We start from the raw sequence: 17,500 nt of genomic DNA on the forward strand, positions 1-17,500 counted from the left end.
TTTTGAATACGGATATATGTCCACGTTCTGTGTTTTGAATACGGATATATGTCCACGTTCTGTGTTTTGAATACGGATATATGTCCACGTTCTGTGTTTTGATGACAGATATATGTCCACGTTCTGTGTTTTGATGACAGATATATGTCCACGTTCTGTGTTTTGAATACGGATATATGTCCACGTTCTGTGTTTTGAATACAGATATATGTCCACGTTCTGTGTTTTGATGACAGATATATGTCCACGTTCTGTGTTTTGAATACAGATATATGTCCACGTTCTGTGTTTTGATGACAGATATATGTCCACGTTCTGTGTTTTGATGACAGATATATGTCCACGTTCTGTGTTCAGATGACTGATACTCTTTTGCGTTCATGGGCTGCAACTCCCATGTTCACTTGTATGTGCATGAGTGGGCTTTTATGTGCATGACCGTTTTTACCCCGCCATGCAGGCAGCCATACTCCGTTTTCAGGGGTGTGCATGCTGGGTATGTTCTTGTTTCCATAACCCACCAAACGCTGACATGGATTACAGGATCTGTAACATGCGTATTTGATCTGCTTGCGTATACACATGAAGGGGGTTCAGGCACTAGCAGGTTGGCACATATGTTGACCTGGGAGATCGGAAAAATCTCCACCCTTTACCCGCTAGGCGCCGTTACCGAGATTCAAACCCGGGACCCTCAGATTGAAAGTCCAACACTTTAACCATTCGGCTATTGCACCTGTCTGATGACAGGTATATGTCCATGTTCTGCATTTCGTTTTTTGATGACATATATCCCCAGGCTGTTTATTTCACTTCTGTTGCCTCTCATGTCGGTCAGGTGGACGTGAAGTCGAGCTGCGTCTTTGTGGCCCAGCGGTCGGTGTGTGTGGCGGAGGCAAGCGGGGACATCGCGGCCAACGTGCAGAGGGCGTGGCGGGCGGGGGCGGTGGGGGAGGTGGTGGTGGTGGCGGTGCCGGCGGTGACGGTGCACAGTGTGGGTGCGGAGAAGATGGATGTGCTGCAGGACGTTCCCGTCACCGCGCTGCACGGGGGGCTGCTCAGTACGTGTCACTGGCCCTGTTGTTCTTTTTGTTCGAAGATCTGTTTGTTTGTTTGTCCATTGCATCTATTTTCATTATATTTTTTCTTCTGATTGGTTCATTTCTTCTTCCATCTAATCTTATTTATCTATTCTTTGAAAATATTATTTATCTAACCTGACTGCTCTTTGATGTTCGTTCGTTCTTTAGTTTAACGTCTTTTCACTGTAAGTGATATTAGACGAGGGAAGGAAAAAAATCGAGTGGGAGGAGGGGGAGGGGGGGATTACTGTGTACGCATACGAGTAAGTGAAAGTGTGTGTGTATGTGTGTGTGTGTGTGTATGTGTGTGTGAAAATTACTGATTTAAGTTTTATTTTAAAAATAAACAAAAAAACATAACAATATAACATACTTCTAATGAAAAACTAACAGCTATAACAGCGAACCAACTGGACTATTTAACAAGGAGTTGAAAAAGTCATACATTAGCAATGGACTGCTGAAGATGATTTCAGTTCAGGGATTTGAGACTTTAACATATCGCAAGTTGGTATATGATGGTGTTATGTGAGCACCACAGATGCAAGAAACATTACTGACATATTTTGTCCTAAAACAATTCATTTTTCATCTGCAGATTAGAGAAATGATTTGCCTCTTATGAAAATCATTATGGTAATGTTTTCCCTTTGATGAGAGTTGACTGTTGTTTGACGTGAATTGACTGTTGTTTGACATGAGTTGACTGCTGTTTGACGTGAGTTGACTGCTGTTTGACACGAGTTGACTGTTGTTTGACATGAGTTGACTGCTGTTTGACATGAATTGACTGTTGTTTGACATGAGTTGACTGCTGTTTGACGTGAGTTGACTGCTGTTTGATGTGAGTTGACTGTTGTTTGACATGAGTTGACTGCTGTTTGAGGTGAATTGACTGCTGTTTGATCTGTTGACTGCTGTTTGATGTGTCTTGACTGCTGGTGAACTGACTGTCTTGAGTTGACTGCTGTTTGATGTGAGTTGACTGCTGTTTGACATGAGTTGACTGTTGTTTGATGTGAGTTGACTGCTGTTAATGTGAGTTATGAGTTGATGATGTTTGATGTGAGTTGTGAGTTCACTGTTGTTTGATTTGAGTTTTGAGTTGACTGCAGTTTGACATGAGGTGACTGCTGTTTGACAGTTGTTTGACATGAGTTGACTGCTGTTTGACATGAGTTGACTGTTGTTTGATGTGAGTTGACTGTTGTTTGACATGAATTGACTGCTGTTTGACATGAGTTGACTGCTGTTTGACGTGAGTTGACTGTTGTTTGACATGAGTTGACTGCTGTTTGATCTGTTGACTGCTGTTTGACGTGTCTTGACTGCTGGTGAACTGACTGTCTTGAGTTGACTGCTGTTTGACATGAGTTGACTGCTGTTTGACGTGAGTTGACTGCTGTTTGATGTGAGTTGACTGTTGTTTGACATGAGTTGACTGCTGTTTGAAGTGAGTTGACTGCTGTTTGACATGAGTTGACTGCTGTTTGACGTGAGTTGACTGTTGTTTGACATGAGTTGACTGCTGTTAATGTGAGTTATGAGTTGACTGTTGTTTGATGTGAGTTGTGAGTTGACTGTTGTTTGATTTGAGTTGTGAGTTGACTGCTGTTTGACATGAGTTGACTTCTGTTTGACGTGAGTTGACTGCTGTTAATGTGAGTTATGAGTTGATGATGTTTGATGTGAGTTGTGAGTTGACTGTTGTTTGATTTGAGTTGTGAGTTGACTGCTGTTTGACATGAGTTGATTGTTGTCTAACATGATTTGACTGCTGTTTGACATCAGTTGACTGCCATCTGACATGACTTGACTGCCGTCTGAAGGTGAGTTGACTGCTGTCCGATGTGAGTTGACTGCTGCTTGACTGCTGTTTGATGTGAGTTGACTGCTGTCTGAAAGGTGAGAAGCTGCCGTGGACGGTGGAGCTGAGCGATGTGACGGTGTACACGCTGCATGGCGGGGTGGCCAGCCAGCCCGCAGTGCAGGGCCTTGGGGTCAGCTCCACTGTGGGCGCCACTGTGCACTACGACCCCCCGACCTCCGACACCATCCAGTCGCTGGCCCTCTGTCTGCACCTGGACCTGCAGCCGCTGCACGTCAGCCTGTCGCACAGCCAGGTAACTGTGTTACGATGGTTGTTACACGACCAGGTAACTGAGTAACGATGGTTACACAGCCAGGTGACTGTGTTACGATGGTTACACAGCCAGGTAAATGTGTTATGATGGTAGTTACATGGCCAGGTAACTGTGTTGCAATGGTTGTCGCACAACCAGGTAACTGTGTTACGATGGTTGTTACACGGTCAGGTAACTGTGTTACGATGGTTACACGGCCAGGTAACTGTTACGATGGTTGTTTCACGGTCAGGTTACTGTGTTACAATGGTTGTTACACAGCCAGGTGACTGTGTTACGATGGTTACACGGCCAGGTAACTGTGTTATGATGGTTACATGGCCGGGTAACTGTTTTACGATGGTTGTTACACGGCCAGGTAATTGTGTTATGATGGTCATTACACGGCCAAGTAATTGTGTTACGATTGTTGTTACATGGCAAAGCAACCATCTATGATGGTTAAGGTAACTATGGCTGTGTAACCACAGTAAACAGTAAAGCCTGGTGGGTAAAGGGTGGAGATTTTTACGATCTCCCAGGTCAACATGTGCAGACCTGCTAGTGCCTGAACCCCCTTTGTAAGTATACGCAAGCAGAAGATCAAATACACACGTTAAAGATCCTGTAATCCATGTCAGCGTTCGGTGGGTTATGGAAACAAGAACATACCCAGCATGCACACCCCTGAAAGCGGAGTATGGTTGCTTACATGGCGGGTTAAAAACGGTCATACACGTAAAAGCCCACTCGTGTATATACGAGTGAACGTGGGAGTTGCAGCCCATGAACACAGAAGAAGAAGGATGAGACGATAAACCAATGTTCTGTAAGGAGCATGCACTTGGTGCACTGAAAAAGAACCCATGGCAATAGAAGTGTTGTCCCTTTGGCAAATTTCTGTAGAAGAAACCCATTCTGATGGGTACACAAGTATGTGCTTGTACTCAAGGCCTGATTAATAATAATAGTAGTAGTAGTAGTAGTAGTAGACCTCCTTCGGCCATGGCTGACCATGGATAGGGTATACTCGACCTAATGTCTAATTGGGCTGTCTGCTTGGACCAAGCAACGTCGCCTGTGACTGTAGAGACCGATGCGAGAGAGACAGTCTCTGTCGCAGCAGTCACATGTGTAAGCTGATGCTGGTCTGTCAGCTGCCGTCCCTTTTCTGCGAGCTTGCTTTTCTGCTGCAGCAGCTGACAGTTTGTCCTCACCAATCCGTAGCTGATTCTTGAGAGTGCTTCTGCATCTGTTGCGGTCATCTGCAAGGCCCTCCCAGGAATCAGTGTTGATCTCAAGTGCCTTCATGTCACGTTTGCAAATGTCTTTGTATCTCAGCTGTGGGCAGCCAATGCTTCTCTGCCCCGTGGCAAGTTCTCCATAAAGGATGTCTTTTGGGATGCGACCATCTTCCATGCGGCAAACGTGGCCCAGCCACGATACTACTACTACTATAATAATAATAATAATGATGGTATTTATATGGCGCTGAATCTTGTGCAGAGACAAATCAAAGCGCTTTCGCACCAGTCATTCACACGCATGCATAACTCTAAAACTGTAGAAACTGAAGACAAGGAAGAGGCAGGCAAGGGAGGCTATTTTGGGAAGAGGTGGGTTTTAAGGCCAGACTTGAAAGAGCTGAGTGTGGAGACTTGACGAAGCGAAAGAGGAAGTTCATTCCAATCGCAAGGTCCAGAGACAAGAGAAAGAGCTGATTAAGTGCGTTTGGTTATGCTGCTGGTCAGGCCTTGCGGGTGTGTGGTGCATATGGGTCAGTCCGAATGCAGTGACGCCTCCTTGAGAGACTAAAACTGAAACTGTTGTTTGACATGAGTTGACTGCTGTTTGACATGAGTTGACTGCTGTTTGACTGCTGTTTGACATGAGTTGACTGCTGTTTGACGTGAGTTGACTGCTGTTTGACATGAGTTGACTGCTGTTTGAGGTGAGTTGACTGTTGTTTGACGTGAGTTGACTGCTGTTTGACATGAGTTGACTGCTGTTTGATGTGAGTTGACTGCTGTTTGATGTGAGTTGACTGCTGTTTGACGTGAGTTGACTGCTGTTTGATGTGAGTTGACTGCTGTTTGACATGAGTTGACTGCTGTTTGATGTGAGTTGACTGCTGTTTGACGTGAGTTGACTGCTGTTTGACATGAGTTGACTGCTGTTTGATGTGAGTTGACTGTTGCTTGACATGAGTTGACTGCTGTTTGATGTGAGTTGACTGTTGTTTTAGGTGAGTTGACTGCTGTTTGATGTGAGTTGACTGTTGCTTGACATGAGTTGACTGCTGTTTGACATGAGTTGACTGCTGTTTGATGTGAGTTGACTGCTGTTTGATGTGAGTTGACTGCTGTTTGACATGAGTTGACTGTTGTTTGATGTGAGTTGACTGTTGTTTGACATGAGTTGACTGCTGTTTGACATGAGTTGACTGTTGTTTGACGTGAGTTGACTGCTGTTTGATGTGAGTTGACTGCTGTTTGATGTGAGTTGACTGTTGTTTGACATGAGTTGACTGTTGTTTGATGTGAGTTGACTGCTGTTTGATGTGAGTTGACTGCTGTTTGATGTGAGTTGACTGCTGTTTGACATGAGTTGACTGCTGTTTGATATGAGTTGACTGCTGTTTGACATGAGGTGACTGCTGTTTGATGTGAGTTGACTGCTGTATGATGTGAGTTGACTGCTGTATGATGTGAGTTGACTGTTGTTTGATGTGAGTTGACTGCTGTTTGATGTGAGTTGACTCTTGTTTGACGTGAGTTGACTGTTGTTTGATGTGAGGTGACTGCTGTTTAATGTGAGTTGACTGTTGTTTGACGTGAGTTAACTGCTGTTTGACATGAGTTGACTGTTGTTTGAGGTGAGTTGACTGCTGTTTGATGTGAGTTGACTGTTGTTTGACATGAGTTGACTGTTGTTTGAGGTGAGTTGACTGTTGTTTGACGTGAGTTGACTGTTGTTTGACGTGAGTTGACTGCTGTCTGTCCAAATGCAGTGACTCCTTCTTGAGAAACCCGAAACTGAAACTCTTATTTTCACGCAACAGGTGGGAGTCCTCAGCCGCGCGGTGGAAGCGGTGACTGACGTGGGTGGCGCCGCCTGGCAGCTGGCCGAGCACTGCATGCGTCACCTCGCCCCGAAGCGACACGCCCCCCCGCATCCGACACCAGGTGGCAGCACGGAGCAGGAAGCAGGGGGTGGAGGAGGGGCAGGGGGAGAGCACTGCGGCAGTCAGGCCCACCCGGAGCCGTCGCTGACTGGCGGCACGCCGGACGCAGGAGAGGCGGTGACGACAGACGTGTCGGACGAAGCGTCACACACCAGCCCGCTACATGCCGTGCTGTCGGCGGACATGGGGGACGACGCAGCCGTGAAGCTGTCGGTGTGGCTGCAGTGTGTCCTGCCTCGCTGTACTCTGAGTCTGTTCACCGTCGGCAATACTGGTGAGTGATGGTGATGGTGATGGTCATGAGGATGGTGGTGATGATAACTGTACTATTGGGCTAGAGTGCGTCCTGCCTCGCTGTACTCGAAGTGTGTCCACTGTGTGCGGTACTGGTGTGTGATGGTGATGGTGGTGGTGGTGATGATGATGATGATGATGGTGGTGGTGATGATAACTGTCCTTTTTGGGCTGCTGTGCGTTCTGCCTGGCTGTACTCTTGAGTCTGTCCACTGTGTGCGGTACTGGTGAATGATGGTGATGATGATGATGATGATGATGATGATAACTGTACTGTTAGGCTCCAGCGCATCCTCTGTGTGTGTTCACTGTTGACAGTACTGGTGAGCGATGACAGGTGATGGAGATGATGATGATAGTGGTGAAGAGGAGGAGCAGAATGATGGTGATAGTGATATGGTGATGACGATGATGGCAGTGATGATGGCCATGATGATGATGGTGATAACTGTCTTGTTGGGCTGAAGTGTGTTCTGCCCCTCTGTACGCTGTGTCTGTTCACTGTCGGCAGTACTGGTGAGTGATGGTGATGGTGATGATGCTGCTGCTGCTGATGATGATGATCATGATGACAGTAATAGCAATAATAACTGTTGGTGTGGCTGACTGCTACTGCTATAACTACTGCTACTGTTGCAATCACTACTACTACTTCTACTGCTACTCATAATTATCATTATGGTAATGATATTGATATTAATTATAATGAAAATAACAATTGTAATGATGATGATGATGATGATGATAGTGCTACACATGCCTGTGGTACACTTCTCTAGTAAAGTTTTGATGAAAAAGTGTTGATAATACAGACAGGTGAACATGACAGGATCATTTCACATATGCACACACACACACACACACACACACACACACACACACACACACACACACACACACACACACACACACACTGAATACGATACCAGGAATACATGGAAATAAATGAAGCATCTCAGGTTACCTACATAATCAGAGACCGATATTATGAAGAAGTGTTGTGGTGTGTGCAGAGGAGGTGTGTGTGGTGGTGGAGGACCTGGCCTTGTCCTGTGATGTCCAGCAGGTGTACAGCAAGGTGAAGGTCACAGTGGGCAGTGTCAACATCCACAGGTATACCCTCAGGTGAGACCTGCCGCTTCTTTCATGTGTGTGTGTGTTTCTCTGTGTGTGTGTGTGTGTGTTTCTGTGTGTGTGTGTGTGTGTGTGTGTGTGTGTGTGTGTGTGTGTGTTTCTGTGTGTGTGTGTGTGTGTGTGTTTCTCTGTGTGTGTGTGTGTGTGTTTCTCTGTGTGTGTGTGTGTGTTTCTCTGTGTGTGTGTGTGTGTGTGTGTGTGTGTGTGTTTCTCTGTGTGTGTGTGTGTGTGCGTTTGTGTGTGTGTGTGCATGTGCATGTGTGTGGGTGTGTTTTTCCTATCTCACTCACTGTGAATGTATCTGTGGCTGCAGAAAGTAAGAAATTCCAGTCATTGTAGTCATTTTCTAATAATGAATACTTGTCTAGCGCTTTCCTGCCTTAACCCTTTCACTGCCAGGAAAATAAGATTTAACCCTTTCACTGCCAGGAAAATAAGATTTAAGTGAAAATCTGTTTGCCAGGGATTTTTCCCCCAAAACCGGTATATATTTTAAAAAAATTATGCGCTTTTTGTTATTGGAGAAAGACCCATAAAAGCATATATTTTCTGAAAGGTAAATGAATAAAGAATACAAAACACATGATGTTTTCCAATTTCATGTATTGTCACTGACATGCTGTTGTTTTGAAATCAGTGTGGTTTTTTTTAGTCACATTTTCAACTTGTTCATTACAAACATTAGTCAGGTAATTTGCACTGAAATATAATATTTTCTGGACAAATGGATAATACCTGCACACACAAATTATACTAGAGCAACCACACACACACACACACACACACACACACACACACACAAATATAAAAAAAAGAAAGAAAAGAGACAGATACACAATGCATTGTGACTTCTCCAAGTGATAACATGGATGTGAAGCCACGCCCCTTCAGTCTCCACCCCCCCTCCTCTTCACCCCTCTAGCTCTCACACAGTCACTTTATCCAGTTCTCATCAGACCATGTTGGCTGAGTGCCAAGTAAATCGCTTACACTGTGTCCTGCAAATAATTCGGTCACTTTCTGTCTTCTGCTACAGCTGTGCACCTGGCATCACTCACTGATAGTCGTATCTTGGCCAGTCTCTTCATTGCTCCCTTTATTTTCTGTCAAATCGTCCTACAAAAGTTCATCACTGTCTTCTCCTTCGAATTTACGCTTCAGTTCATTCTGAGCATCAGCTAAAGAAGGCAATCTTGGTTTATTTAGTGCACAACAATCACATGTCTTGAGCACAGGGTCCAACATTTTGTTGAGCGAGCAAGGAGAGCAGCCAGGCAAACACTGCAGCAGTAACCCAACCAAAACCTTCAAATAAAGGACTGCCTCATGACTTAGATGGGTTTTCTAGCCATGAAGAGAATCTAAAAAGATTCCCCAAGCTAAAGCTACCAGTATTTTTGTCAGTGAACTCAATGCAAACCAGGGAAGAGTCAGAATATTTCGATGACAAGGTATCTCATTGTGGCAGCAAAGCATACATGCTTGCACTGACGAATTATCTCGTCATATAGGCAGTTTAGGGGTTAAAGGGCACTCAGAGCACTTTACAAGAAACATTTAACACACATACACATGCAACAACTTACAAGAAAAAAAAACAAACCCAAAATAACTCTTGCTGTCATTCAGCGAAGCCGGGAACCGAACCAAGGACCCGAGGTTCCCAGTCCTGTTGTCCACATCACGGGAGCTCCCACAGTCCCTGTACACCTACAGCAGCAAGGGGTGGACCTCCGACCGCCAGTCGTCGTCATCGCTGCCCGACCGCTTCCCTCCCCAGGACACCTTCCCGGCCAACAACAACATCCACGGCTTCTTCTCACTCACCCTCACCCGCGCGCTGTGCAAAAGTGTACGGCGGAAGATGCGGAAGATGAACGTGGACGTGGGTGGTCTGTTCGAGCGGGAGGACAGCCCCGCAGGGGACGGAGGTGGCCTCTACTTCCACCAGTTCGTCAGCGAGGTTTGCGTTAGGATGGAGCCCCTCGACCTGGTGCTCCACTTCCCCACGGTGAGGCATGTTCTGGCGCTGTGCCACACTTGGTGTGGGGGTGGTAGGGGGGGAGGGGTGTCGGCGGCGGCGGCGGTGAAACCACCTCACCTGCATCTACCCCGAGACACGCCCTCCCCCTCCACCCCCCGGCAAAACGAACTGCCCACCTCCGTCCTGCTCTCATCGCACACCTTGCCACTGCTGTACGTCGATGTCGCTGCCCTGCGTCTCTTCATTCCCGTGGAAACTGCAGCGGAGGCGGCAGCGGCAGCATGCATCGACCCGCAGAGCGATGCCCCTGCGTCGACCTTGACCCACGACCTCCTGTTGGCACAGTGGGGGTCGATGCACGTGCAGCCCTACGCGGACAACCCGTTGCCGCGGTACCCGGTGCAGCGTGAGCTGTTCCACCAGGCGCTGCAGTGCGGCATGACTCAGCAGACCGGGTCCTGTGTGGAGGACCGCCAGTACCAGCTGTCCTTGCACTCTGTCGCCCTGGCTTCTGGTACTGTCGTGTGTTGTGTGTTGTGTGTGTTGTGTTGTGCTGTGCTGTGCTGTGCTGTGTTGTGCTTTGTTGTGTTGTGCTGTGTTGTGTAGGGTTGTGCTGTGTTGTGTAGTGTTCTGCTGTGTTGTGTTGTATTGTGCTGTGCTGTGTTGTGTGTTTTGTGTTGTGCTGTGCTGTGCTGTGCTGTGTTGTGTTGTGTTGTGCTGTGCTGTGTTGTGCTGTGTTGTGTTGTATAGTTTTCTGCTGTATTGTGTTGTGTTGTATTGTGCTGTGCTGTGCTGTGTTGTATTGTGCTGTGCTGTATTGTATTGTGTTGTTTTGTGTAGTGTTGTGTTAAGTTGTGTTGTATTATGTTGTGTTGTATCGTGCTGTATTGTATTGTGTTGTGCTGTGCTGTATAGTGTTGTGTTGTATTGTGCTGTATTGTGTTGTGTTGCAGCAAAAACCTGGGCCACAGGTAAAGGGTTAATCACCTGGGCCACAGGTAAGGGTCTGTATTGTCCATGTGTTCTGTGTGGCTTATTCAGGATTAAAGAGGCTATGCCAGTCTTGAATAAAAGCTAATTTGTGTTTGCACATTTCTTCTGTCTTTGCTGCTGTGTGCACATGTCAAATGATTGGTATAAGGACAGGCCTGGCGCTTCCTTTTTTGAGGAAGTGTCTGGGTTTGTTCCAATGTACCTTTTAGTTACCTGTGTGCTAGCTGAACCGGTAGCATAAGCATCACTGACTTGGAAGTTGTGTACCTTGTGTAATGAAGAGAGTTACCACCCTTTACTATTTGTTAGTCACCTGGTTATGGTTCAGGTGTGTGGGGGGAGGTGGTGCAAGCCCTGAAGGAGAAGAGCAGCCACACCCCCCAGGGATCCTCAGGTGTGCAGATCCCTGCTCTTGAGTGGAACAACTACCTGGGCCACAGGTAAGGGGTTAGTTACCTGGGCTCACAGATAAGTGTTAGTCACCCAACAACCACCACAACTCAATGCATTTAAAACACAGCTCAGATACAGATACAAAATCGAAGAACATGCATCTTATATACTAATGAACCATCATGTAGTGACAGTGCACTTCAAGGAAGGACACACGCACGCAAGCATGCATGCACACACCCACCCACCCACACACCCACACACTGGATGAACAATGTAAATGTGAACATATGCAGGGTGCCACTTTTTAAGTGAATTCTAATGTTTCTTTCAGACCGGCAGTGAAGGAACTCTTCATGTAGTGTCTGTTGTATAATATTGTATTGTATTGTATTGTATTGTATTGCAATACCCTTTTTGTAACAACAGTTCTCTCTGTGTGAAATTCGGGCTGCTCTCCCCCTAAGGTGCCTCTCATTTTGGGGAAATTTTTTTCTGCCTGCAATTTTTATTTGTTTTCCTATCAAAGTGGATTTTTCTGTAGAATTTTGCCAGGTACAACCCTTTTGTTACTGTAGGTTCTTTTACATGCGCTAAGTGCATGCTGTGCATGGGTCTTCGGTTTATCATTTCATCCGAATGACTAGCGTCCAGACCACCACTGAAGGTGCAGCGGAGGGGGAGAAAATACTGGTAACTGTAGGATTCGAACCACCATGCTCAGGTTCTCCTGCTTCCTAGGCGGATATGTTACCACCAGACCAACATGGTTTGTGATGTTTGTTTCAGACAGGAAGTAAAGTGGTTTCTGTAGTGTCTGTTGTGATGTTTGTTTCAGACCGGCAGTCAGGGAGCTATTTATGTAGTGTGTTGTGATGTTTGTTTCAGACCGGCAGTCAAGGAACTATTTATGTAGTGTGTTGTGATGTTTGTTTCAGACCGGCAGTCAAGGAACTATTCATGTAGAATGTGTTGTGATGTTTGTTTCAGACCGGCAGTCAGGGAGCTATTTATGTAGTGTGTTGTGATGTTTGTTTCAGACCGACAGTCAGGGAACTATTTATGTAGTGTGTTGTGATGTTTGTTTCAGACCGGCAGTCAAGGAACTATTTATGTAGTGTCTGTTGTGATGTTTGTTTCAGACCGGCAGTCAAGGAACTATTTGTGTAGTGTGTTGTGATGTTTGTTTCAGACCGACAGTCAGTGAACTATTTATGTAGTGTGTTGTGATGTTTGTTTCAGACCGGCACTCAAGGAAATATTTATGTAGTGTGTTGTGATGTTTGTTTCAGACCGGCAGTCAAGGAACTATTTATGTAGTGTCTGTTGTGATATTTGTTTCAGACCAGCAGTCAGGGAACTATTCATGTTGTGTGTTTTGATGTTTGTTTCAGACCGGCAGTCAAGGAACTATTTATGTAGTGTGTTGTGAAGTTTGTTTCAGACCGACAGTCAAGGAACTATTTATGTAGTGTCTGTTGTGATGTTTGTTTCAGACCGGCAGTCAAGGAACTATTTATGTAGTGTGTTGTGATGTTTGTTTCAGACCGGCACTCAAGGAAATATTTATGTAGTGTGTTGTGATGTTTGTTTCAGACCGGCAGTCAAGGAACTATTTATGTAGTGTCTGTTGTGATATTTGTTTCAGACCAGCAGTCAGGGAACTATTCATGTTGTGTGTTTTGATGTTTGTTTCAGACCAGCAGTCAGGGAACTATTTATGTAGTGTGTTGTGATGTTTGTTTCAGACCAGCAGTCAAGGAACCATTCATGTAGTTTGTTGTTATGTTTGTTTCAGACCAGCAGTCAAGGAGCTATTTGTGTAGTGTGTTGTGGTGTTTGTTTCAGACCGGCAGTCAAGGAACTATTTATGTAGTGTCTGTTGTGATGTTTGTTTCAGACCGGCAGTCAGGGAACTATTTATGTAGTGTGTTGTGATGTTTGTTTCAGACCGGCAGTCAAGGAACTATTTATGTAGTGTGTGTTGTGATGTTTGTTTCAGACCAGCAGTCAAGGAACTATTTATGTAGTGTGTTGTGATGTTTGTTTCAGACTGACAGTCAAGGAACTATTTATGTAGTGTGTTGTGATGTTTGTTTCAGACCGGCAGTCAAGGAACTATTTATGTAGTGTGTTGTGATATTTGTTTCAGACCGACAGTCAAGGAACTATTTATGTAGTGTGTTGTGAAGTTTGTTTCAGACCGACAGTCAAGGAACTATTTATGTAGTGTCTGTTGTGATGTTTGTTTCAGACCGGCAGTCAAGGAACTATTTATGTAGTGTGTTGTGATGTTTGTTTCAGACCAGCAGTCAGGGAACTATTTATGTAGTGTGTTGTGATGTTTGTTTCAGACCAGCAGTCAAGGAACCATTCATGTAGTTTGTTGTTATGTTTGTTTCAGACCAGCAGTCAAGGAACTATTTATGTAGTGTCTGTTGTGATGTTTGTTTCAGACCGGCAGTCAAGGAACTATTTATGTAGTGTCTGTTGTGATGTTTGTTTCAGACCGGCAGTCAAGGAACTATTTATGTAGTGTGTTGTGATGTTTGTTTCAGACCAGCAGTCAAGGAACCATTCATGTAGTTTGTTGTTATGTTTGTTTCAGACCGGCACTCAAGGAACTATTTGTGTAGTGTGTTGTGATGTTTGTTTCAGACCGGCAGTCAAGGAACTATTCATGTAGAATGTGTTGTGATGTTTGTTTCAGACCGGCAGTCAAGGAAGTGGAGGCGATTCCTGTGGTGTCAGCCTTTGATCTGTGTACAGTGGTAGCTCCTCCAATAGTATACACAGGGATCAACAAAAACCAGGTAGGTTGGCAGGCAACTTTTTTCTTCTTTTTTTTTTTTAATGAAATATATTACACAACTAAATCTATTTAATTGTTTCTCTTTCCCTCGGAAATTCTGCATTGTACCATGTGGAGTGATGGCCTAGAGGTAACGCGTCCGCCTAGGAAGCGAGAGAATCGGAGCGCGCTGGTTCGAATCACGGCTCAGCCGCCGATATTTTCTCCCCCTCCACTAGACCTCGAGTGGTGGTCTGGACGCTAGTCATTCGGATGAGACGACAAACCGAGGTCCCGTGTGCAGCATGCACTTAGCGCACGTAAAAGAACCCACGGCAACAAAAGGGTTGTTCCTGGCAAAATTCTGTAAAAAAAAATCCACTGCAATAGGAAAAACAAATAAAACTGCATGCAGGAAAAAATACAAAAAAATGGGTGGCGCTATAGTGTAGCAGCGCGCTCTCCCTGGGGAGAGCAGCCTGAATTTCACACAGAGAAATCTGTTGTGATAAAAAGAAATACAAATACAAATGTTGTCATGGAGCGTTTTAAGTAATATTTTGCAAAAATGGAAAAAGCTTTGTTTTTGTCTCCTTCAGATATTGAGCATTTTTAGCATAGTACATGTTTTGTTGTTGTCTTTTCTCAGTGTGTCTATCTGAGTCTCTCTCTCTGTGTTGGTAAGAAAAAAATTTGCACTCCACACATAGTTAGTACTCTAATTTATTTTATTTGCGTCTTGTTAGTCTTGAATTTTGATGTTTAGTTCTGTTGATCCAACTGGCATTCCATAGAGATTTTCCCTGTTGTGACTGGGGCTATGGAGGTCGGTTTTCACGTGCGATTTTTTCAGGTGTCTCTCTTGTTCAGTCAGGGCTCAGAGACATTCGAGTGAAACTGCGCTTTTCTCTGGAAATCTTGTCTGCTGCCTGATATAGAAAATGAGCATACGTACATGAATTCCAAATCTTAAACCTCTGGATTGCGTGTCAAATCACCATGACTGTGCTGATGTCAGTTTGTTGTCAGTGTATGTCAATGTGTTGGTTTCAGTGTTCTGATGTCAGGGTGTGGATGTCAGTGTTGAAGTCAGTGCTAAGTACAGGAGTAAGGTACAGTTCAGGGTTGGACAATTCATGTGTGTATGTGAATTTTAAGAGGCTTTGGGGTTATTCTTCAGCACGCTGAACAAGTTTGGCTAAACGAATTGAGGATAAGACGGGCGCAATAGCCGAGTGGTTAAAGCGTTGGACTGTCAATCTGAGGGTCCCGGGTTCGAATCACGGTGATGGCGCCTGGTGGGTAAAGGGTGGAGATTTTTACGATCTCCCAGGTCAACATATGTGCAGACCTGCTAGTGCCTGAACCCCCTTTGTGTGTATATGCAAGCAGAAGATCAAATACGCACGTTAAAAATCCTGTAATCCATGTCAGCGTTCGGTGGGTTATGGAAACAAGAACATACCCAGCATGCACACCCCCGAAAACCGAGTATGGCTGCCTACATGGCGGGGTAAAAACGGTCATACACGTAAAAGCCCACTCGTGTGCATACGAGTGAACGCAGAAGAAGAAGAAGAAGAGAAGAATTGAGGATAAGAGGCGTCATTTCGAACAGGTGCTTCTTCTTCTTCTTCTTCTCTACACATATGGGCTGTTCTCATATGTGTGAGTGGGTTTTTACACAACTGTTTTATTCTTGTCATGTAGGCAGCCATACTCCTTATTCTTGTTTCCTTAACCCACTGAATGATGACATGGATTGCTTGACCTTTACTGTGCGCTTATGATCTGATGCATGCGTAACACACAGACTGGGGTCAGGCACTACCAGGTCTGCACAGCTGTTTCTTCTTCTTCTGCTTCTTCTGCGTTAGTGGGTTGCAACTCCCATGTTCACTCGCATGTACACGAGTGGGCTTTTACGTGCATGACCGTTTTTACCCCGCCATGTAGGCAGCCATACTCCGCTTTCGGGGGTGTGCATGCTGGGTATGTTCTTGTTTCCATAACCCACCGAACGCTGACATGGATTACAGGATCTTTAACGTGCGTATTTGATCTTCTGCATGCATTTACACATGAAGGGGGTTCAGGCACTAGCAGGTTTGCACATATGTTGACCTGGGAGATCGTAAAAATCCCCACCCTTTACCCACCAGGCGCCGTCACCGTGATTCGAACCCGGGACCCTCAGATTGAAAGTCCAACGTGCACAGCTGTTGACCTGGGAGATCTGAAAAAACTCCACCCACCAGGTACTGTGACAGGAATCGGGACCCAGGACCCCCAGACTGAAAGTCCAGCGCTTTAACTCTCTCCGTACGAATGGCGAAAGAGACAACGTTAACAGCATTTCACCCCAGTTACCATCATCAAAATATTGCAAGCGGAAGGCTCTTATACTGAAGAGGTGAATGTTGACAAAGAATACTACAATTCTGACGACGGAAGCTAAAGGTTGGGTCATTCAGACACCCACTGGACATCCGAGGGGTCTGTGTAGATGAGAAGAGAGGTCTGGCCGTACTGAGTGAGTTAACCACTCGGCTGTTGTACCATTTTTGATTCACTTGTGTAAACAAAGTGAGTCTATGTTTTAACCCGGTGTTCGGTTGTCTGTGTGTGTGTCTGTGTGTCCATGGTAAACTTTAACATTGACATTTTCTCTGCAAATACTTTGTCAGTTGACACCAAATTTGGCATAAAAATAGGAAAAAATTCAGTTCTTTCCAGTCATCTTGTTTAAAAACAATATTGCACCTCTGGGATGGGCACAAAAAAAAAAAGAAGAAAAAAGCCTAATTATATGCAAACTGCATTTACTGTTATATTTATATTTTTTGTATTCTCTAAACTTGGCACTTTGATCTGATATTCTGACCCAACAACAAGAGCAGTCATTATTATCATTTTTTGTTCAAACAGGAACTTCTTTTGCTAAGCATGGAAGTTTTATTTATTTTGCAAACGTTTTGGTGCAGACAGTAAAAAAGGGAAATTACTCTGTAATTAATGCTATGGGACTTAATTTGATTTAAACTGATCTTTCTCATCTTAAACATTACATTTTGAAATTATGCACAATACATAAAAAGCTTGGATTTTTTTTTTTTCAGTGTATCACAAGTGAGTCTTGAAGGCCTTGCCTCTCTTGTTTTTTTTATGTCATTATCATTATTATTATTGTTATCATCCTATCAAAGCTGGTGGTGTCCTTTTGCCTTTCCAGCATGTGCTTGTCTGTGGGGTCACCGCAGAGTTGAACCTGGTGTCCGACCTTGACGTTCACCTGAGTGCGCAGCAGCTGCGTCTGATGACGACTTCAGCTGACCTGGCAATGTCACTTTCCCACAATGCCCTGGCTGGAGGAAGTGGGAGTCGGCGGACAGACAGCGTGGCCGTGTCGTCGGCCGTGGCCGGCATGGACAGTGGTGTGGCCAGCGAAGTATCCGCGGCCACTGGCACCCCTGGCCCCACAGAGAAACACGAAGACTTGAATATCCATGTTCCGGCCAACGT

The 17,500-nt window shown here is 45.1% G+C and overlaps 1 protein-coding gene across 1 annotated transcript in view; it reads left to right on the plus strand.

Annotated features, from left to right (window-relative positions):
- LOC143291266 (intermembrane lipid transfer protein VPS13B-like) overlaps window positions 1–17,500 on the plus strand; it is a 101,822-nt gene that overhangs the window by 21,642 nt on the left and 62,680 nt on the right. Inside the window, exons 10-17 of the mRNA XM_076601094.1 lie at window positions 839–1,061; window positions 2,988–3,205; window positions 6,267–6,663; window positions 7,697–7,808; window positions 9,447–10,315; window positions 11,123–11,234; window positions 13,898–14,000; window positions 17,211–17,500. The exon at window positions 17,211–17,500 is cut by the window's right edge and continues 464 nt beyond it. Of these exons, the coding sequence (XP_076457209.1) occupies window positions 839–1,061; window positions 2,988–3,205; window positions 6,267–6,663; window positions 7,697–7,808; window positions 9,447–10,315; window positions 11,123–11,234; window positions 13,898–14,000; window positions 17,211–17,500 (2,324 nt within the window). The remainder of the gene's footprint in view (window positions 1–838; window positions 1,062–2,987; window positions 3,206–6,266; window positions 6,664–7,696; window positions 7,809–9,446; window positions 10,316–11,122; window positions 11,235–13,897; window positions 14,001–17,210) is intronic.

Source organism: Babylonia areolata, chromosome 16 (genome assembly GCF_041734735.1).
Source record: "Babylonia areolata isolate BAREFJ2019XMU chromosome 16, ASM4173473v1, whole genome shotgun sequence".
Classification (NCBI taxonomy): Eukaryota; Metazoa; Mollusca; class Gastropoda; order Neogastropoda; family Buccinidae; genus Babylonia; species Babylonia areolata.